General features: G+C 36.6%; 1 protein-coding gene and 1 long non-coding RNA gene across 2 annotated transcripts; both read left to right on the forward strand.

Annotated features, from left to right (window-relative positions):
- The first annotated feature begins 1171 nt into the window (after window positions 1-1171).
- On the forward strand, window positions 1172-2166 carry LOC126335970 (piggyBac transposable element-derived protein 3-like). Its single transcript, XM_049999448.1, has 2 exons — window positions 1172-1226; window positions 1562-2166. Exons 1-2 carry the CDS (start codon window positions 1172-1174, stop codon window positions 2164-2166), a joined length of 660 nt encoding a protein of 219 aa, XP_049855405.1.
- A 10876-nt stretch (window positions 2167-13042) lies between these two features.
- On the forward strand, window positions 13043-22945 carry LOC126335009 (uncharacterized). The gene is made up of 3 exons (XR_007564798.1): window positions 13043-13132; window positions 15519-15693; window positions 22872-22945. It is a non-coding gene; the product is annotated as an uncharacterized LOC126335009 (long non-coding RNA).
- Window positions 22946-23791: the final 846 nt, after the last annotated feature.

Raw genomic sequence — 23791 nt, forward strand, 5'->3', positions numbered from 1 at the left:
AACAGACCTAAGTTTGACATGTGTCTGCAACCTACAAAAGCCAGCCAACAAAAGGTAAAAAAAAAGGAAGACAAGAGCAGATCATAAAAGGAATTTACAATTATCATTGTCTTTGTATGATACACATTGACATGTCCAATTACATCATAGAATATTGTATAAATAATTAATATTTATCATCGTTTTCACTATATTTTCATATGTCGAATAGAAAATGTTTATAACTGTTACATGCATAATTTCCTCTCGTCGCACTGTAGCTAAACTTTATCTCGTGGATGTTACATGATGCCGTTTGGCATCGCTTTGTGTAGTTCCAAGTTTGGCCAACAGATCGCAGTGGCTTTTTCTTTCATGACTCGCCGTTTGTTTGAAGTGCAGAACAAAGAAGCGTCGTGAGTTGTGCTACTGCATTTGCGAGTGAACAACGATTGTTGTATTTAGTTTTATTCTATGCATACTGAAATTCTTGGTTATGGAACCAACTTTACCTAGTTCCTCAAGGTCAAGGGAAAGAAATACGGTAAGTTTACTATACAGTTATGTATACATTTTTGAGTTATTATTATGTAATTTCTAATTACGCCATTTGGAGTCATTGATACATTAGTATGTATGAGGTATGCCAAATGAATTTGTATTATAAGAATGAATTGTGTTTGTTCTTATATATTTCGTAGTTTTCATTCTTGCATCGTATTTTCTTTATAGGCTCTATGTGAAATTCTTCTTCTGCGTGGCGATGATTCTGAAATTTCAGATGCTGAAATTGTATCACATGATGAAAGTGACGACGATCCATCAGTACTACAGACAGAACCTGATCTGGACAGTTTAGAAGAAGCTCTTACTGATGATGAAACTCCCCTATCTGTATGGCTTGAAACTTTAGGAGCGGGAAATGCAAAGTGCCGGAGCTATACATGAACATGCAAGGATCCATAGTCTTTAGAGTGCTGTGCAGTTTTCAGATCCACCAAGTGAAGAATGTTCTCCCCTTCAATATTTTGAAAGTTTCATTGACGAGACTATAATTGTCAATTTAGTTACGTAGACAAATCTATACCCTACTCAAGTGTTAGAACAAAGTATAAACACTAGTTCCATTGAAATAAGACAGTTCATTGAAATTCATTTGCAAAGTGGTATTGCGAGTGTGCCGAGTTGCAAGATGCATTGGGCAAATGAGACAAGCTATAATCAGATAGCTGATGTGATGCCACTCTGCTAGTTTTACAAGTTGAGGAGGAATTTGCATGTGAATGACAATGCAGATATGTTGCCCAGGGATGACCATCAGTCTGCAGCTCGTGGTCGTGTGGTAGTGTTCTCGCTTCCCACGCCCGGGTTCCCGGGTTCTGTTCCCGGCGGGGTCAGGGATTTTCTGTGCCTTGTGATGACTGGGTGTTGTATGGTGTCCTTAGGTTAGGTAGGTTTAAGTAGTTCTAAGATCTAGGGGACTGATGACCATAGATGTTAAGTCCCATAGTGCTCAGAGCCATTTGAACTATTTTTGCTTAACATCACCATGACAAGTTGTTCAAGGTCAAACAATTTTTAGATCAACTAAAGAACAATTTTCTAATAACCAAACTTGAAGAATACAACAGTATTGAAGAACTTATTATTCCACTAAAATCACATACATCTCTGCGCCATTCTATAAAATCAAAGCCACACAAATGGGGCATTAATGTATTCGCTCAAGCTGGTGTAAGTGGCTACATTTATGATTCTGAAATGTATTTTGGGAAGGGAACAAACACTGCAAGTAATCCTGAATTAGGAATGAGTGGAAACGTAGTGATTCGGCTGATTAGGAACTTGCCTAGGCACACCAGTTTCAAACTCTTTATAGACAACTGGTTTACTTCCCTCAACCTAGCAGTAAAGCTTAGAAATGAAGAAATGTATGTTGTGGGAACCATAAGAAAAAACAGATTGGGTGGATGCCGTCTGAAAACTGATACAGAGATGAAAAAAGAATGCAGAGGAACCTGTGATTACCGCAGAGATGAAAAAGAAATTATAATTTTGAAATGGTATTACAATAAAACTGTCCATCTGATTTCTACTTATAAAGGCAAGGAACCTGTTGAAAATGTGGAATGTTGGAGTAAAAATAGCAGAGTGTATATAGACATTCCACATCGCAACATTGTGTAGGAGTATAATGTGCACATGGGAGGAGTGGACCTCTATGATATGTTGGTCCAAATATACAGAATAAACAAAAATCAAGAGGTATTACCTGAGAATTATTTACCATTTCATACATATGGGTTGTGTGAACGCTTGGCTGCTTTGCAGGCGACATTGCGCTTAGAAAAATGAGAAATATAAACCACTGCTGTAGTTTCGAGCAGAAATATCAAGTGCCTTGCTGAAGAAAGGAATTGGTACACCTGCAAGGAAGAGGGGCCGTCCAGCCACAGACTCTCTAAGTCTACCTGCTCCCAAAAGAAAGCCAAAGGCAATTCGCCCAGTCACTGACATGCACTTTGACCAAATAGGACACTGGCCGGAGCATTTAGAATCAAAATCAAGATGCAGACTTTTTATAAAGACATAATCAAGAGTTAAATGCTCTAAGTGCAAAGTTGCATTGTGTTTTAACAAAAAAGAACTGTTTCAGAAAATTTCGTTGTAAGTAAATAAGTAAAAAAGTCAATTTTGTAGCATGGTTTTTTTGTTAAAAATAAATGAAAGGTTCAAATAAACATGCTGTTTTATTGATTAACAATACAATAAAGAGATTTAACACTTACCAATAATTAGTTTATGTATTTATACTGACTATACTTACGGTGAACTTCTGTGACAATGATGCCATTTGGAATCATTATTTTATTTATTAACCAATAGCTTCAAAAGAACTTTTGCAATGGATGTGGCATATGTGCAACATATACAGTACATATTCATCACAAAAAATTCCCCAATTTTTTTCTAAATGTAACACACAAAGGCTTAATAGCTGAGAACAGTCACAAGCGATTATAAGAAAATCAATCCATTATATCAAAGACACATGTGCTAACTGTTTTGAGTATGGGCTGCAGCCTTTCAGTTCGACTCAGTTCATGCATTTCCGTCACAGCCCAATTCACATTTGTGCTGCTCCTTCCTATAGTTTCATAACCTTTGGTTTTCTATTCCCCAAGGAGCTTGCAAAATATTTCAAAGTGTTTGCCAAAAGTCTTTTCCATAATGGCGGGTTTTGAGGTTAGGCCTATTACTGTTTCCTAAGTTTCTACAGAATAGTCATGATAATAATAATAATTATTATTATTGTTATTTCAAAATTAAATTAACCGTGTAATTCCCCTTGTTACATATGTGTAACACCAGGAAAAGTTAATTAGTGGATAAGTGACTTAACTGCTTTTGTTTCTACTGCAAACAGTGACAAATAGAATGACCTTGAAGTGTCCTATGGTGTTAGCTACAGAACTGCTAAAACTGCAAAATCTCATTCAGTAGCTGAAGATTTGGAGCAACCATGTATAAATGATTTAGTACAGTGCATGCTTGAAGGATCTTTCATAAAAAAGTCAATATGGCACCACTGTCCAACAATACTATTAACTGTCAGATTAAAGACATCGGAAATTATGTAGGAAATACATAAACATTTTGAGAAGAGTTCAGGCCAGTCCCTCTTTCGCGATTCAGTTTGACGAATCGTCTGATGTAGGCAACTTGGCCATTTTGTCACTTTTCGTTCGTTATATTAAGAGGAGTCTATAGAAGAGGAGCTGCTATTCTCCAGACCCTTGAAGGAGACAACTACGAGAGAAGAGATATTTAAGTTGACCGACGAATGCCTTCGGGAAAATTCAATAGACTGGACTCGCTGTGTAGGCATTTGTTCAGATAGTGTGAAATCTATGACAGGATGTCATGCTGAGTTTGTCGCCAAAGAGAAATCGATAGCGCCGAGCGCTTCTTTGACACATTGTTGCGTTCATGGACAGTCTCTTGTTTATAAACACATGCCCAATGTATTTAAATCTGTGGCGGACGATGCACTGAAAATAATTAATTATATTTAAGCCTTCCCCACAAATTCCTGCTTCTTTGCAGTTTTAGGAAAACCTCCCGACAATATTTCCCTGCAATGTCCAATAATAACAATAGGATTCGAAATCCCTTTGAAGAGCCAACAGTTTTACAATCCACATTAAGTGTAAATGAAAAAGAGCAGGTTGTTGAAATTTTCAGTTACTCTGAAGTTATAAATGTTTTTCACTAATTGGTTTTTGATAAAGTTTAAAGGAGTTCTCAGTGTTAGCCAATACAGTCATAACGGCTGTATTACTCTTTTCACAAATATATTTATGCGAAAAGTCATTTTCTTCATATGCTTATTTAAAAAATAAATACAGAAACAGGCTTTGTGCTGAAAGTGATTTGTGACTTTATTTAACTTCTGTGGTTCCTTACGTCAAAGCTCCGTGCTTTGGAAAGCAGGTGTAACCTTCTCAATGAATTCCAAGGAGGAGGTGAGTAATTATAATGGAAACTTCTATTTATTGTTGCAACTAGGCCTACGCATTGTATAACTATCAGGTGGTAGCTAGAGTAACTTCAGTTTTTAACCATTAAAGGTTAAGTTAATTTAACATTAATAAATCTTTTTCTTGGAATTAAATTTAGCACGTTTCTACTGTATGTACACTTACAAGTCAGTGGGTCATCAAACTCAGATCATTGTAGAAGGGGTTTGCGAGTCGAAAAATGGAGACTGCTGTTCCACCAATGCAAATGTAAATATTGGTAGTGACATTTTTTCTCTTGTCCCTCACTAAATGAACACCTGTAAGCTTGCTCATTGAGGTTCAGAAGAGAAACTGAACATCGGCAGTGGCTGGGCAAACCTTTGGCACTAGTGCATGCTAACTGAACACCTTTCGTGTATAAAAATGCTTTGCAAATGCAGTTAGAATGATCTAATGCAAGAAGAAAACCAAGAATTTTTGTTTAATATGTACATTTGTAATTTTCATAATCAAGTTGTTTTCTAAGGTTTCGCTGAACATCTAGTAGAGACTCCACTCATGGAGTACTGTGAATAATTTTGTGGTACCCCGTTCATTGATTCACATGTTTTACTTATCACTACGCATACACTTTAATTACACTCAGATTAATGTAGATAGCTAACATGGGAAGCAGTTAGACAACTGAACAAAAAACAAAGATAAAATCCTTCACCAAAGAACAAGGGTGTTATGAAATTAAGAATTATAATCTGTAATAGGAGGAGTTCTCACACAGCCGCTCCTCCTCCCCCCCCCTCCCCTCCACGACCATCCTATTTAGTGTAGGTGAATACAACTGCGCTAGTCAAGGATGTAATTGTTGGGATGTGGTGGTTTTCAGCCAGTTGCGCCCATGTTTGTATAGTATGCAGTTGTCCTGTGAAGGGGATGGCGCAACCAGTGGTGGAAGTGAAGAAGCAGGTGGCGACAGCTCTAGTTGTGTCACTGAACAATGACGTGCATCCACAGATGCGTGAGTTATCATGTTATGCTGGTCAGTAATAACACACTTTAAATATTGTAAATGCATTTATTAGGGACGAAGTAAGAAGAACAGAGCATTGCAGTACACAAGTTGCACGCCGAGTAAGACATAGAACAATGCAGTTCAAAGAGATCAGAATCAGAGATAGAGCACTTTGCGCCAGAGATGCCACAGACCTAAGCCACTGTAGAGCATTTTGTCTGATGCTGTATCTGTCTAGTTTATGAAGCAGCATGGAGTGATTCACTGAATCTAACGCCTTTGTGAAGTCACAGACGATACCTGCTACTTTATTGATTTTGTCCAGTAATGAGCTGATTTTTTTTCAATGAATTTGTTGATTACATTCATGATGCTTTTCCCTTTGTGGAACCCATATGGGTTTTTCAGAATAACATTGTGTTTTGTGATAAAATTTGTTATCTAGATTGCGGCTGTTTTTTTTTCAAATACTTTGGATAGCACTGTGAGGATCAAGATAGGATGGTAATTTTCGATATTCTCCCTTAATCCTTTCTTTGTGTAGTGGTTTAACCTCTGCATACTTGAGTACATCAGGAAAGTTGGCTTGCCCAAATGACTGAGTGAGTATTAATGATAGAGGGTTTGCAATTTTATCGTAGACAGATGTAATTATGTTTGTGGGTACTTGATACCAGCCTGCAGAGTTTTTGTATTTTAAGGGCAAAATAGAATTTTTTACATCTTTGGCTGAGACTACTAAATGCCATGAGGAGGTCACTATTCTGATCCAGGCCAAAGAGATGCAACTGTTTTGATAAGTAACCCTCTCACCCTTAGATTTTGCTACATTTATGAGAAATTCATTGAAGCATTGAAATATTTGAACAGGATTCAGAACAGTGTTGTTGTTTAGTTTAATTTTTGAAATTTTCTGATGATTAACTGAGTACCTAATTTGGATTTAGTAGCAGGCCATACTGCCTTAGCCTTATTATAATGTCCTAAAATGAACTTGTCATTTGACATTGTTTTGGCTGTTTTGACAACACTCTTAAATACAGCTTTGTAATGCTTCACATATTTAATAAAGTCAGAATTCTTACTGTATTTCAGCTCTTTAGTAGCTCACGATTTCTAGCACTAGATATTTTTAATCATGTAGTAATCAAATTTAGTTTACTTTTGGCTTTTTGGTGGCCTATTCTTCATGGGAATGATTCATTGACCAACTCTACAAAATGTCTTCACAAGTTTACCAGAGTTTTTAGTAGCTGATGTACAATTATCTATAGGCCATTTTACTGAATCTGTCTCATCACAGAATAGATTCAAGCTATTTTCAGAAACGTTTATTTTCATAAAACTTTTCTTGACATTTGGTTTAGATATTCATTGAAGCTGATTAAACGATGCACAATAATCAGAAATTCATTAAATCGAAACAGAATTTGTTTTTGCAGTCAAACACATAATTCATTAAGATATTGTCTGGACAAGTAGATGAATGAGTGTTTTCTCTAGTGAATACACAAAAATTCAGTTTAAAACCAGATTTCTGAATTAAGTCAATAAACTGTTTTGTGCTATAGTCAGGACTTATCACATTTACATTAAAATCAGATGCTATGGTAATATTTTTCTTCAGTTCCTTCTTAAGTTTATCAAGGGGACGCTGGAGTTTATACAAGAAAATTATAGTTATTGAACTTCCTGGAATTCTTTAAATTAATATGACTATTGTGTTTATCTCTTTAGTAAAACACAGCAACTTTCAAAAGAGCATTTCCCATTTAAGTAATCAAAATCTGTCTTCATTTCATATGCTAGGCAGTATTGAGAAGTATGCATGATCCTCCATGGAACTCCTCTTTTCTGCAAAAGCTGCTTGCTACATTGAAATGTTCCAGTTTATTTAAAAATTTTAGACTCACTAGTTAACACTCATTTAAATAGACTAATCTGATATATTTGCTTTCGTTGAGGATTGTTTGCAATTCTTCAATTTTGGTATTAGCTGCCTTCAAACCATATATATTCCAATGCAATAAGTAACTTTTTCATTGTTTTTTTTTTACCTGTCTGGCACAACTTCTCATACACATCTTACTTCAATGTTTTCTTCTCACCAGTTTCTACAAAAAAAAATCCTTCAGATTACAAGGTGGTGGAATTTTTCTCTTGTTAAGGGGATGGATGGCTCCTATTATTTCTGCCAGTGTTGATGCCTCATTTTCCAATGTTAGTGTTGCTTCTTCTCTTGTTGTCTATGTTTCTGATACTAATGATTCTGCTTCTGGGGTAGGTGCTGCCACTGGTGATTGCAGCTCTGCTGCTGTTACCAATGGTATTGAGGTTCTGCTGTTGCATGTGGCAGTGAAATGATGGAAGATCAATTATCTCTCTATTGTGGTTCTGCTGTTGTATGTGGCATTTGTATTTGTATTTGTTTATTTATCCTGTGGACACATATTGTACAAAGTACACATGATATAGGACAAGTCATTTTTCTTAACAAATATGTAGTTTGGAGAAATAAAAAAAATAGGCAATGGACTGCCATTTAAAAAAATGTACACAAAATTGTTCATTGATGAATATAGTAACTTCAGAGAATACAAACAATTTACATGGTAATGTAGGCAATGTAGTGCTACTTTAAATTTGCACAAATAATCACTGAGATTACAGAATAGTGAAAATGTCAGCTGGAAACACAACAGAAGGACAATGTCATTTAAAAATACATTAAGCATGAAATTAACATTGAGATTTCACAGACAATTAAGTTTTAATACTAATAGAATGCGTACTTGTACATTCATAAAGCGAGTTGAAACATTTTGGGAAGTGAAACTGAAACATAGTTGTGTATAGTAGAAATTAGGTTATTATTTTGCCTAGAGAATATTTTACTCTAATCACAGTATTTTACAAAGGAACTTCATAATTTTTCATTTCCAGGAATTCTTGTACTGAATAGAAACGGTGCTTTGTCAGAAATGGCTTTAGTTTATTTTTAAATATTGGATCTGGAGCTTTTTTTATTTGTTCTGGAATTTTATTGTGTAATACTACACCCAGATGAGTTATATATTTTTGGTATGATGATGTCCTTGAAAAAATTTGATGGATATTTTATTGCCCTCTGGTATAATGAGCGTGTGTATCATTGTTTTGGATTAATTTGTCTGTTCTTGAGAGGTATTCCCTGGTGAATAGGATTTTTTCTTGAATGAATAGGGATGGGATGCTTAGAACATTAAGTTTTATAAATTGACATTTACAGGATTCCAGCTTTTGAGGCCACAGATTATCCTCAGTGCTCTTTTTTGTAGTTTAAATATATTTGTGCTGCGAGTTGAATTTCCCCAAAAGATGATTCCATAGCGGAGCCATGAGTGGAACTGTGCATGGGATGCTTGCATTAGTGTGGATTTACTTGTAGTAGATTTTAGTATTCTTAGTCCATACCACAATGATGAGAGATTTCTTTGATAAGTTGTTTATATGTGTGTCCCATTTTAAATTTTGTTGGACCCACAGACCCAAAAATTTTGTTGCATTTACATTTTCAATTTTATCATTATTTAACTTTACTTGGATAGTTTCTTGACTAGATGTGGGAATTAGATGGAAGTTGATACATACAGTTTTCCCACTTTTAACAGTTAGGCCATTTTTGTTAAACCACTCAGAAAGTTTTTTCATAGAGTTATCAGATATTGTCTGAAGGGATTCAGGGCTAGATCCAGTCAACACTATGCTTGTATCATCAGCAAACAGGATAGTTTTTTGTGGGCTCATACGTTCAACATCTATAAAAATGAGGAAAAGTAGTGGCCCTAGAACAGAACCCTGGGGAACACCATATCTTATTGTTCTTTCTTCCGAGAGGAAAACTGTGTTATTTATTTTATTCTGTACATTAATATCGTATTGAAGTGATAACTTCTGTCTGCGGTTTTGTACGTAAGAGCATAGCCAGTTGTGAGCCACACCTCTTATTCCTCTTTTTTTCCAATTTAGCAAACAGTATTTTATGATCTAGTACATCAAAGGCTTTAGAGAGATCTAAGAAGATCTCTGCAGCTATATTATATTGGTCAATTGATTTCAGTATGTGGTCCAACAGTTCAAAAATTGCTGTCTGGGTGGATAAAGATTTACTAAAACCATGTTGTTGAATGCTGATTGGTGTGTGGTTTTTTATGAAATTTATAAGCCTGTCATAAAAAAGTTTTTTCCAGGATTTTTGAAAAGATGCTTAATATGGATAATGCTCTATAATTGGATACTAAATCAGGGGAACCTTTCTTTAGTAATGGTCAGACTTAAGCTATTTTGAGAGCATCTGGAAAAATGGCAGTTTTTAATGATTGGTTGTAGATGGTTGATAATGGCTTTACTATATGGGGAGCACACACCTTTAATATGAGGTCAGGTACTTCATCATAGCCACTAGAGATTTTATTGCGTAACAATTTTATTATGTTCATAATTTCATCAGGGTTTGTTTCATAAACAAACATTGTAGCATTAGTGCTGTTTGACGTATTGGTGGAATTGAAGAACGATACCTTGCAGTTTGCCTGAATGAGATCTTCTGCCAGTGAGGTGAAATATTCATTGAACTTGTTTACAACTGTGTATGGATCTGTGACCTTAGAGTCATTAAATGTTAGAGAAATGTTTTCCTTTTTAGGTGTTGAACTACAAGTTTCTTTTTTAATAACTTTCCACATAGCTTTCATTTTGTTTGAAGAGTTTCTTATGAAATTGTCATTCCATAAATGTTTTGCCTGTCTAATCACTCTAAGATAAGTTTTTTTGTAGGCCTTACAATAGTCAGAAAATTCTTCAGTGACTATGTATTTTTGGAGCAATATTGGAGAAATCTGTTTCTCTCACTAGAAATTTTGATTCCTTTTGTTACCCATGACTTTTTATTTTGATTGCTTGAAGTTTTTGTTTCAAAAGGAAATGCTGTATTAAAGTAATAAAGGAAGGTGTAATGGAAACTTAAGAACATATTATCAACAGTTGTTTGCATGTATACACTGTCCCAATTTTCCTTAGCTAATAGGAAGTTAAAAATCCTAATATTGCCATCTGAAAAGTTTCTTCTTTGAAATACTTTTTTGGGGCTGATTTTACTATTTTCCATGTTAAGACTCAGTAGCTGAGCATCATGGTCACTGTATCCCATGCTCAGTACTTCGCCAGTGAATTTGTAATAAGTATCAGTTATGAAGATTTGATCAATTATTGAATTAGTATGCTCTGTTGATCTTGTTGGGGAGTGTATTGTGGGGTTTATATTAAAGGATTTGGTCATGTTTAACAAATCAAGTTTAGCATTACTGTTTTTTGATAAATCAATGTTAAAATCGCCACAAAGTATTATTCTCATATTTAATCAGCTGACACTATTCAGCAGAACTTCTAATTTGGTCATAAAATTTGGAATATTACTACTTGGTGCTCTGTATACATTTATAATTATATAGTTTAATTCAGGCAGCTTAACCATAGAAAGCTCAAATTCCTTATCTTCAGATAGTGCAATCTGTTCATTTAGGCCTACCTCACTGAATTTTATCTGGTCCTTGACAAATATAGCAGTACCGCCATGTGTGGAGAAATTCCTACAATAGAAGCTTGTTAATGAGTACCTTGGAATAGAGGTTGACTGAATTTCTTCTTTAGACAGCCAGTGTTCGGTAATACATATTACATCTGGATTTATTTGAGACTGAAGTAACACTTCCAGCATTTGAATCTTATTTCTGAATGACTGGACATTTTGGTGTAATACAAGAAATGATGGACTTTGTGACTTTTCAGTTAAGGGTTTAATTAATTTCTTTTCTAAAGGCATTTCTGACACAGCAATTACCCTAAAAAAATTGGCAGAGATTTTATTTTTATGTGTGGCTTCTTGCACGCAATTTTCAGTAGCAGAGATGGTTTTGAGTGGTTAACACAGTTCTGCTTCCACCAAAGCTTCTGTTTTTGGCCTAAACCATTTTGTAATTTGGCATTGAAATAATGGAAGATCAGTGGTCTCTCTAAAGTCACTCTTCACTTCATAGAACACTGCTAAGAGGATTAGTGTTTTACATTCCAGCAGATTGTAGATGTAGATGCAGATCAAAAGTGAGATCCTCCAGGTTGCAGAACTTGCTAGAAACCACGTACCAGAATACACTATAAGTATTTACAAAGAAAACCAGATATCCCAATGAACCATCCATAGATCCCAAGTAAAATGGTCCTCATGGATGGGGAATTATTTTTTAAAAAAATCTTATCCTGGTGGATGTGGACTAAGTCAAATAATCTAAAACTGAGGTTTGTGACTGAAGCTGGGTATTAATAGTGATCAATTTGGTACATATATATTGTATTGCCCTCACAGTACTCCATTCACGGGCAAATTCCATGATTTTTTTATCCAAAAATACAGAACTACTAAACCAGACAGTCAATACTTTCTTTCATCACCTTCACATAAGGGTGAAATAAAAACTTTTTAGGGGGGCAAAGTGTCATGAAAACCACATTATTTTTCAAGTATCACCACAGCCTCTCTGTATAGGGCATAATCTTAAATATAGAATTCTTCAAGTGATGTGATAGGCCTATGAACATTCGAACATTTAAAAAAATTCTAAAAAATGAAAACTATAGTAAAAACGCGTTATCGTGCTGGGTATGGTTAAGAACTATTAACAGATCTTTTCGTAAGAATGAATAAAACTACTTGTCATAAACCTCTAAACCTAGTTATATTCATAGGTGAGTTTACACAAATAGATGAATGTACTAAAACGTTGTACACGTAGGCCTACAGTAGCAGGAAAAGTGAGAAAATATGTCAGCTTTGGCTAACATGTTTTAAAAAAGTTATCCTGATGAATGAAATGCAATATTATCCCAAACATGTTTAACTGCGACGAGAAATACGATATGCAGTTTTCAAACGTAGGTGCTTGCACATCATTGCAGCGATTTCTGTTGCTACCGGTGTATACCCTTTGTTATTTAATCGCCGCTATTAAGACTATCTATCGCGAACCCAATCAGAGAAGACCTACGGAATCTATAAAAAACTATCGTGGGTGTTTGTCTAAACTATTACGTCACAGTTTCTACTCCCGAAGCTGCGATCATGCGTCGCGATAAGGATAAAGTAGCAAATAAGTACAACGGATGTTGTGTGTTTTTTACACATATAACTTGAAAAGCGGGGAAAGCAACGGTACTTGTTTGACTAACTAGTCTAGCACAAAATTTTTGTTTCGTAGAGGACGAACTGAGAGTATTGTGTTAGGGAACAATGTACTCATTATTACTGCGAATGGATTTTCCCACCTACATGCAAGATAAAAGTAGGATAATTGTCACACGACGTATTGATTCAAGGTCGAAAAACTGCTCATTTCACGAGCTAGTCGTGTGGAGGCAAGCAGTTGTGCAACAACTCAGAGAGTGCGAAAGGGGTTTTTGCAGTGCTATTTGATAGTTGTTGACCATTATCGAACGGACGACACCGAAATTAACGAAAAATGGCATCGAGGTTAATACAACGAGGCGTCGAGCACCTAAAAAGTAAAGAGTTTCGTGATTATCTTATGAGGTGAGTTACCCAAATCTTAAAAAGATGAAGGTTAAGATCCAGCAAAATTTGTATTAAAATAATGGTTTCCAGGCTAAGTTATAGAAACAGGAAACACTTGCATTAGACCCTCTGTTGTAACTTTATTTGATTACTTAACCTTGTAGAAAAACTTTTGAAAAAATACAAATGCGTTGGGTGAAATGGAAGAAATGACCTTCTGGAGATTTTATTTATGCATGCTACTAATGTATTTAATAACGAGGTAAATGCAATTAATTCAACTTGAATTAATGCAAAGTTGTAGGACTGCATAATTTTGCCTCGGCGTATTGTGGAACAGAAAACTTTGCCACAATATCACATTTTTGTACAAATTTACTCCCATTTGTATACGTCATCGTAAATGTAATTAGGCGCACAGAACGTACAGTAGTGGATGGTTCACGGATAAAAGATGCAGAAAATGTTCCCTCAACCATGGAGGGTTTTTTTTCATAAAATTTAAGATTTAAAACATGTAACGCTAGTTTACGCCACTGCTAAAAGAAGCTGTAGGACTATGCCATTGCAGGCCCGTTAATGAAAAAAGTAAGTGCTAAAATAACGCAACAATAATAATTGTAGAGCTCGCAAAATCACCACTTTAATTTCCCTTCCCACCATAAGCAAACACTTACATTGCTAGTTAGGCCACTCTTCAGGATTTCTAATCAAATACTGCTATTTTCTTCCAATTTGTTTTGAATTTGTAATTGGTACTGTTAAATTACATTCTGTACGAAGGTTGTAGTGTACTCTAATGAAGGACACGGCACAGAATACCATAGCATTTTTTACTCAATTTAATGACAGCATTCCCATAAAGAAATGATAAATAATTGACAAAGGCTTCAAAAGCAAGGCCACAAACAAACAAAATCCATAGTATAGTGAGGAATTAACAAATCTGAAAAACCAAGTTATGCTGCTGCACAATGCTTATAACAGTCTGAAGACTGACCATGCCAGATCTGTCTATCTTAAATATAGGAATGAGTGTAAAAAAGCCATTGAAAAAGCCAAAAATCCACAATTTCAGCAGTTTTGAGAATTCCACCACCATGTGCAAAGCAAAATGGAAACTAGTAAATAGTATTGCTAAAAATGAAAGAAACAATAAAATTAACATATGTCCTGAAATATTCAATGATTATTTTATTAAATCAGTTGAGGAAGTAGGAAATTCTATTATCAGACCTGATATTAGTTGATCAGAGTTTCTTTAAAAAGCCGGCCACTGTGGCTGAGCAGTTCTAGATGCTTCAGTCCAGAACCACGCGGATACTACGGTCGCAGGTTCGAATCCTGCCTCAGGCTTGGATGTGTGTGATGCCCTTCGGATAGTTAAGTCCACTTCTGGAAAAAAATGAATTTTATTACATTGAAGGTAACCTGTTGGCAAGGAAATGTCGAGAATAGAAAAAGTTAAGGTAGGTATTCCCCAAGTATCCGTATTGGGCCCATTCTTGTACTTCATAATGATCACTGACCTGCGATCATTTATGAAGTCTGGTAAAGTTCTATATGCAGGTGATACAACCTTTTTTCATTGTGGTATTGATCTCAGCAGTCTTGCAAAGAAAATGGCCCAACTTCCAACTGGTTTAAAGCAAATGGCTTGTTATTGATTGGCAACAACACACAGCACATGGTTATTAGTCTGAAAGACAAGCTTCCCATCACATGATTTTAGTTGTGTAAAATATTTGTGGGTATATTTAGACGATAAAGTATCTTGGAGTCAGTATATACAATATATTAGTGGTAAGCTGTCAAGAGTAATTTATCTGTTAAGATGACTTATGGATTGTGTATCCAAAAAACATGTTAGAACATTATATTTTTCTTTCTTCCAGGGTGTACTAACATATGGTATTATTTGATGAGGGAACTCTAGTTGTGTGCATATCATCTTTTAATACAGCAAAAAAGGTTGTTAGGGTAATTACTGGTTCTTCTTATAGGGCACACTGTAAACCATTCTTTCATGAACAAAATTTCATAATTGTAATAAACTTATACATATATTATGTTTTAATTTACATGTGAAAGAATGCAGAGAAGAAGGAAAAATGTAGAGAAAATGTGCATTGTTACAGCACAAGGGGGAACAGATGCATTTATACCCCATACCACAGACTTTCAAAGTTGCTGAACAGTTATGAACTCCTGGGGCACAAGTTATTTAATAAGATTCCACAATTTGTACAAGAATTACCTGTACAAGCATTCAAACAAATACTGGCTAGTTACCCACCTATCCTATGGCATAAATGAATATTTCAACTGCAATATATTATTGTAAGACTAACAGTCCTGTTGTTTCTTTTCAATTATCAAGTAAATGGAAATGCCGTGTTGCTAGGGCCTGATGTCGGGTAGACCGTTCGCCTGGTGCAAGTCTTTCAATGTGACATCACTTCAGCGACTTGCGTGTTGATGGGGATGAAACGATGTTGATGATAAGGACAAAACACAACACCCAGTCCCTGAGCAGGGAAAATGTTCGACCCAGCTGGGAATCAAACCCAGGCCTTTAGGTATGACATTCCATCACGCTGACCACTCAGCTACCAGGGCAGACAATTATCAAGTGTATTGTATAATACGTGTGGCGTTGTCTATTGCTGTAATGACCAAATGACAATAAAATAATAATAAATTATTATTATTGTTGTTGTTGTTATTGTTACATTTAGGAGAAGATTAAAAAAAAATACTGCACACAGTATACATACAAGGCTTACAGTATTACATAGCAAGCAATATTGTAGTAGCATTTAGCCTATGATATGATAGTATCTTCAACTTATAGCTCTAGAAATTCATTTAAATTGTGTGAAGTATGGTTTATGAGGAATTGTTTAACTTGCCTCTTTAGGATTATGGAAGTGTCAGATTCCACCCGTATGCTTTGACCCATGGCATCATGACACTACATACACACGGCATCAAACACAAAAATACGTATAAATAAGACAATAACATCTCCCACCAAAAATACAATGAAACTAATGGGACAACTGCGGGAAACTGGGTGTTTTAGGGAGGTATTACATAGCAAGCAATATTGTAGTAGCATTTAGCCTATGATATGATAGTATCTTCAACTTATAGCTCTAGAAATTCATTTAAATTGTGTGAAGTATGGTTTATGAGGAATTGTTTAACTTGCCTCTTTAGGATTATGGAAGTGTCAGATTCCACCCGTATGCTTTGACCCATGGCATCATGACACTACATACACACGGCATCAAACACAAAAATACGTATAAATAAGACAATAACATCTCCCACCAAAAATACAATGAAACTAATGGGACAACTGCGGGAAACTGGGTGTTTTAGGGAGGGGACAAGCAAACTATAACAGTAAAAAAAACACACCACAATCCCAAAACAAGCAGAATGACAAACAAACAAAAAATACAAAATCTACAGGAATCGGACACTTCCCTTGACCTATATAGGTCATCCGCACTTGACGATACCAAAACACCAACGCCTACAGCAACTGTGGAAATTGGAATCAGACATTTCCCTTCATCACAGCTGATGATACCAGAACACCAGTACCTACATGTAAAACTATGAAAATTGGAATTGGTCATTTCCCTTCACCTATTAGGTCAACCGTAACTACTGACACCTACAACTACCAAAAACAAAATGAAAACCGCAACACCTCAAAAATCAAACATCACTATGTAAATTAAAACACATTCAATACACAAAATATTACAACTCGAGAGACAGAGAGAGAGAGAGAGAGAAATCACAATTACTTACACCAACAAATTTCAGCATTACAAAGTAGGTCGGCCATATCTCTCTCTCTCTCTCTCTCTCTCTCTCTCTCTCTCTCTCTCACACACACACACACACACACACACACACACACACACACACACACACACAGAAGAAGCAAAGCTTTCACGATGGATCAATAACAATTCTCAATATAGTGCAAAAAATAATTATGGATGTTAGAAATGGTTTACAATAAGCGTGCAGTGAGAGAAAAGGGTGTGTGTGTGTGTGTGTGTGTGTGTGTGTGTGTGTGTGTGTGTGTGTGTGTGTGTGTGTGTGTGAGAGAGAGAGAGAGAGAGAGAGAGAACACAAGTAACATCAACCAACTCAAAACTCTGTGCCGTAATGACGTCACACACCACAGCACCTTTACGTCATGGGTCAAAGCAGACAGGTGAAATTGGGCGCTTCTGTTCACCCGCCTCTTGAAAATGTGAGGGTTGTTAATGTCATTTTTTTTTACTATTCATTGCGAGCTTATTGTAAACCTTTATTCTAACGTCCATGACTATTTTTTGCACTATGCTGAGAATTGTTATTGAGTCGTTGTGAAAGCTTCGCTTCTTTTTTGTCATTATTGTGAATGTCAGTTCACCTTTTACTCCAAGTATCATAAATTAGTAAATACACCCTGTGGACTTGTGAATGTCAGTATCTCAAGGTACTTGAAGAGGCATCTACAGGTTTTCTGGTTTCTAACACCACAGCTCTTTTTGTAGTATAAAAACTTTTTCCACCTTTGCAGCATTTTCCCAGAATATTGTACCATACAATAACAACGAGAGAAAATGTGCAAAATATGACAACATTATAGGGTGCAGTAGATATTAGTGAAAGGCATGCTGAGGTTGATTTCCTGAGCAGATGATCAGTATGTTCATTACACCTTGATTGATTATCCATTTGTAGGCCTAGAAATTTTGTATGCAGAGTTTCATTTTTTGCTGATTGATATCTGATTTAAGAACTTTTAGCATGTTATTTTCTGCTCGAAAATGTATGAGAGTTGTTTCTGAAATGCACAATGTAAACTTTTGCTCCAAACCATTTGTATACTTGGTGTTTTGCTACTTTAGATTTAATCTGCAAGGTGGATTTGAAGCTGTGTTTATGAAAAGAGTCTGGTGGTACTGAAAATTTTCCATGTGAACATCTTCCAAATTCCTGTAATACTATTTTCAGTCTTTCATTGGCCATTTAAATTAAACTTCCAGCATGTTCTAACCAACATCAATGCAAATAAGTTTCGGGATAAAGTGCTCTTACGATGGCAGGAGCCTTCGCATCCCTCCTGATGCTGGCAGTTTGTTGATATTGGTCAAGAGCCAAATGGGTGATAGTATACTTACAGTAGCCAGTGAGAATCGTTAAATGTAATGACTTCCTTTGGTGGAAGATATGCAATGTGATCAAAAGCATCCCCCAAAAATATATGTTTTTTTCATATTAGGTGCATTGTGCTGCCACCTACTGCCAGGTATTCCATATCTGTGACCTTAATAGTCGTTAGACATCGTGAGAGAGCAGAATGGGGTGCTCTGTGGAACTTGTGGACTTGGAACATGGTCAGATGATTGGGTGTCACTTGTGTCATGCCTCTGTATGTGAGATTTCCACACTCCTAAACATCCCTAGGTCCACTGTTTCCGATGTGATAGTGAAGTGGAAACATGAAGGGACACGTACAGCACAAAAACGTACAGGCCAACCTCGTCTGTTGACTGACACAGACTGCCGACAGTTGAAGAAGGTCGTACTGTGTAATAGGCAGACATCTATCCAGACCATCACACAGGAATTCCAAACTGCATCAGGATCCACTGCAAGCACTATGACAGTTAGTCAGGAGGTGAGAAAACTTGGATTTCATGGTCAAATGGCTGCTCATAAGCCGCACATCACACTGGTAAATGCCAAATGATGCTTCGCTTGGTGTAAGGAGCATAAACATTGGACAATTGAAGAGTGGAAAAATGTGGTGATGAGTGATGAATCACAGTATACAATATGGCAGGGTGTGGATATGGTGAATGCCTGGTGAATGTCATCTGCCAGTATGTGTAGTGCCAACAGTAAAATTTGGAGGCGGTGGTTTTATGGTGTGGTCGTGTTTATCATGGAGGGGGCTTGCACACATTGTTGTTTTGCTTAGCACTATCACAACACAGGCCAACACTGTTGCTTTAAGCACCTACTTGGTTCGCACTGTTGAAGAGCAATTCGGGGATGGCGATTGCATCTTTGAACACTATTGAGCAGCTGTTCATAATGCATGGCCTGTGGTGGAGTGGTTACATAATAATATCTCTGTAATGGACTGGCCTGCACAGAGTCCTGACCTGAATCCTATAGAACACTTTTAGGATGTTTTGGAACACAGTCTTCGTGTCAGTGCTCAGTTGTTTTCAGTATAGAGAACACCATAATAACTTTTAGCCATATGGTTGTTATGAGTTTTAAAGTTGCTTACCGATTTTTGTATTTCTATGGTGACTGGAAGAAATAGGTTTACTGATACCTGACCTGTAGTGGAGCTTGAGGCCTAGGTTAGGGTGAAATGTGACAATTTAATTGTGAGATGGCAAAGCCAACTAATGTGAATGGAAGAAAACTAGATGTGCTGACAGACTGAACCATAGCAGTGAGTGTCAACATGAAAGTATGATTTCCATAACAGACTGATATGATATGTAGAGTACCTGTAGTCAGAGGTGTACATTCATCATTGTAATAACCTACTTGTACGTCTTATTTCTGATTTTTCTGAAAAATCCAGTCACATTGTTCAGTTCTAACCTAATACAACAAAACAATAGCTATGTTTATGAACCATGATTCTTTGTGCAAACTGCACCAGTAACAGCAGACAATGGAAAAGCTGCCAGCACAGTAAGTGCTCTTTTAATCATGGTTTGTTTTCTGTGTGTGTATCATCATCATCATCATCATCATGATCATGGTGACATGGTTCTAAATAAATACAGTTGGCTTACACTTACACTTGGATTAATTTTGAGGGGAGACGGTGGCAGTGTTGCACAGATAACTGTGTAAATCCATGTCTGTCATTTTTTTGGTTCAATCTCACTGAAATTTTGCACATTTATGTATAGGGATCCGATATGCTTTAAATAAGTTTTACAGAATTTTTAATAAAATTTTAATACTGTGAGATAATTTTGAATTTTTTGTTACATTACTATTTCAAGGTACACTCTTTTATCATTTCCAGGAAAATTTGGCTAATTTGTTCTATGATATAGTAATCTACATTAATAAATGTACAATTAAGTGCAGTAACTTTTTCATAAATTATTTCTATTATTTTCTGTGGTATTTTGGATTTGAACCTTTTTTTTTTCAGACAAATTTTCCATATATTATCAACCATAAAACTGGTTTTAATGTCTAGTTTGAAATTTTGTTCTGCTTAAACATTACTTCTATGTACAAGAATAGCTGTGCCAAATTTCATCGAAATCTTCAAATAGTTTGATATATGTGTTCCTGAAGGAGAAAACCATAAGTTGCAGAAAAATCGTTTGAAAGTTGGGATGAAACATTTTAAAAATTTTTTAAATGATACCTTAGCTAAAACTGCCTATATCCATCTTCCACTTCATCATACTCCCCAGCTCTTTTAGCTCCTCTACTCCACGGCCTAGCAATTTTTTTCTGTATTCTGGACTGAAGTCTCCTCTGTGATTCGTTGCTTATTGATGATCTGCAGTATTTACTCAGTGAAGAATTCAGGTGTAAAGCCTAACTTGGTGAGGATGTGAAGTCTTGCCACATTTCCTTCATTAAACACTCTTGCAACTTACAAAGGAGGAATCTTCACTGGCATATTGGAAACAAACACAGTCTTTGGACATCTCTTTCAAATAAGAGCCTTGAAAGTTTCATTCGGGTTCTGTATTTTGCCATGTGGACATTTTTCTAGCAGTTCTGGTGAACCCAGTGCTCAAAAAGTTGGTTTAGTGGCCATTGCAACCTCATAAGTAAGGTTACCTTTGTGGCTGTAAGCTTCCCCACTTTCCTTGCTTTTCACAAATTTGCACCATTCATTAGAACATCTACCATGTTGAGACGTAGTTTGTTGATAAGTAATGGAAACCAGATGCCCCACACAGACTGTATGAACTGTCGGTAGGTTCTTGTATAAAGCAAAATAAAAAGAAACTAGAGATTTCCCTCAGTTACTGGTTGTTATCTGGATTGATGAAGGGTGCTTTCTACCTGGTAAACCTGTGTTCTTTATAGCTAATATTGAAAAAGTATTTCAAAAAATGTCTTCTGTCAGTAAACTTCTAAGTAGTTCTGTCATAATTAAAACAGTGACTCCTATTCAGCCTCAAGTTTCATTTTCTCGCAAGAAACATGGTGACATATCTGTCATTGTCACATCCTGGTACAGGCCTTTATTTGTCACTGGAACTTAATACTGCAAGTGGATGAGAAATTAAGCAAAAACTTGGAGAAACAAGGGTTTCACTTTGTATGTTGGGTATTTTGAGCCCTACTGGGCAACAAAGTTGACACTGGAGCCTTGATCCTCACTTTTAAACTATAGTTACTTCCTGATATAGTTAAAATCGTGATATGAAACTGTATGTCCCACCCCTGGTGCAATGATTTAAACACTTGGGGCCTGCGTGCTCTCATAGTGTTGACAGTCCAGTTTGTGGAGACTCCTGCCAGTTGCTTCATGAAAATTCTTCATGTGAGTAACCACCCCTGTGTTAGTTTTGGAGCTGATCACCCTACCTAATCCTCAGAGTGTGCTACCTTAATTAAGGAAAAGAAAGTCTTGGAATTTAAAGTCTGTCAGGTCATCAGCAGTATCTTAGCTACTTGCTCCCTTAATTCCCATACTGTCAATCATTGGTAGTAGCACAAGTAAATTAGCCCATGGAGGAAATGCTGCCCACCCTGTCTCCATTCTCGTGGTTCCTGTGGCAGTATCTTCAAGAACTGCATTTCCCTGCACATGACTGGGAAAGCAGTGTCCTCCTTCGGTTTCTACTCATGGCAGGGCTCCCTTCAGGAAATCCTCTCCCTGGAAATTTATAGGTCAGCATTTTGGCACCAGCCAGTGGCTGAAGTATACACAGAGTGCAGGTCCCAGGGCTAACTGTCCCTCGTCGGTTCCTACCCCCACAGCAGTTAAGTCCTCACTTGTAGGTGATCCTGGAGGCATCAGATACCCCCTTTACATTGGACACAGAACTTATGTTTGTCCAAGTTTTTCCACTCCTATCTGTAACAGACATGATCCTGAAGATCTCAGCACAGATGAGCCTGGGTGGGGCAGCCTCGTCTGCTCACTGACATCAGTATTGCTTTCTGTGCCTAGATTTTACATCTCCTCCACACTATCATTTTTCAGTCAGATTGCTGGCTGACATCACTAATTCCAGGTGGACTGTCCTGTGAACAGGAAACTAATGACCTCGCTCTTTAGTCCCTTAGACAGCCAACCACCCACCAATTCTCCCCATATGGCTCATAGAGCAGTAGTAAAAATCACAGACCTGAAGTTCGTATTCACCTCTCCCCAAGAAATGTCCACAAGTTTGGATCACTCGGACACATACTAGATAAGGAGTTCTCTTCTGATGAAGAGGTAAACAACATGCTGCACTCAGAAAATATGTTACCTACTGGAATTCACACATTGTACGTGCTGACATTGAGCATGAGGGCTGTTCATATCAAATTGTGATACTGCTTTGTGCTGTGTATGCACAACAAATATCATTTAAAACATATTTACGATTTTTATTTCACTTACCCATGTAATATTGCTAGACAGATTATAACTTGGAATATGAATAGGTGCTTATTTACTTCTTCTCAAAGAAGTAAATACAAGACAAGAGGACTAAGTTTGGTGAATTGGTTGCAGCACACACTTCTGGGGACCTGTTGCCAACTGGGGAATACCTATAGCAGCAATAGCAGATACACAGAAAAGCCCAGAAATCATCAGTGGAAAGATGACGATTGGTAAGTTAAGCAATTGTAGTATCTAGTGAGAAGAGTGTCATTTATGTCACAACTCACAGTAGTTGCCCAATTAATGTGAGTGGTAGTCTCAATATGTCTCTTCATTCATGTAAGTTTTCTTCCACATGCAAGAGTCTTGTTTGCAATGTTGAGTGTGCTGTGTTTGACCTTGTTGACTGGCCAACTTGGAAGGGAAAGGGTATGCCACGTGGCTTTATGTTGGTCTCATTTCTTCATAGTCTGCACAGAATCTTCTGTGTTTGCTCATATTTGATATTAGTGGTTGTTCTAGGTATTTATTTCTGAGTCAGAGTGCAGTAAAATTAAGTTTTTCAACATTCTGCAGCTTTTATGGTACTATCTATTTGGTAAAATCAGAGTTTGCTGATTCACAGCTTGCCATAGATTTGGGCAGAGGGGAAGATGTACTTTCATCCACAGTTGCTTTAGGCATCCTTAGTGCAACCTCATTTCACCATATTGCTAAGTACTGATATGTGGAGTAGGTTAACTTCTACTTGCTCAGTACACTACACTCGGTTGCTCTGTCACAAGAACTCATTATTCTACATTATCTCCGAATTTTAATCAGGAACATTTGTTGGACAGCATAATCATATTATTCAAACTGATACAACAGTTTTCAGTATGATTTAAGAACCAGAACTAGAGTTTGTATTATTTCCTTTACATCTTTGAGCCTTACCGTAAGCAATTAAGTAGAATGGCTCCAGGCTTACGTTAAAAGAAAGTAGTAAATGTCAGAAAATTTATTCTGTTCATTGTGTTACCTACTATCATCAAACTGCTATGTTGTAT

Source organism: Schistocerca gregaria, chromosome 2, assembly GCF_023897955.1.
Source record: "Schistocerca gregaria isolate iqSchGreg1 chromosome 2, iqSchGreg1.2, whole genome shotgun sequence".
Lineage (NCBI taxonomy): Eukaryota > Metazoa > Arthropoda > Insecta > Orthoptera > Acrididae > Schistocerca > Schistocerca gregaria.

Bases quoted from the DNA above. Each gene is read 5' to 3' on its own strand.
- LOC126335970 (XM_049999448.1), top strand. From the start codon at position 1,172: ATGCATTGGGCAAATGAGACAAGCTATAATCAGATAGCTGATGTGATG. The intron at 1,227-1,561 runs GCTAGTTTTACA...AACAATTTTTAG, and splicing joins AGCTGATGTGATGCCACTCT to ATCAACTAAAGAACAATTTT.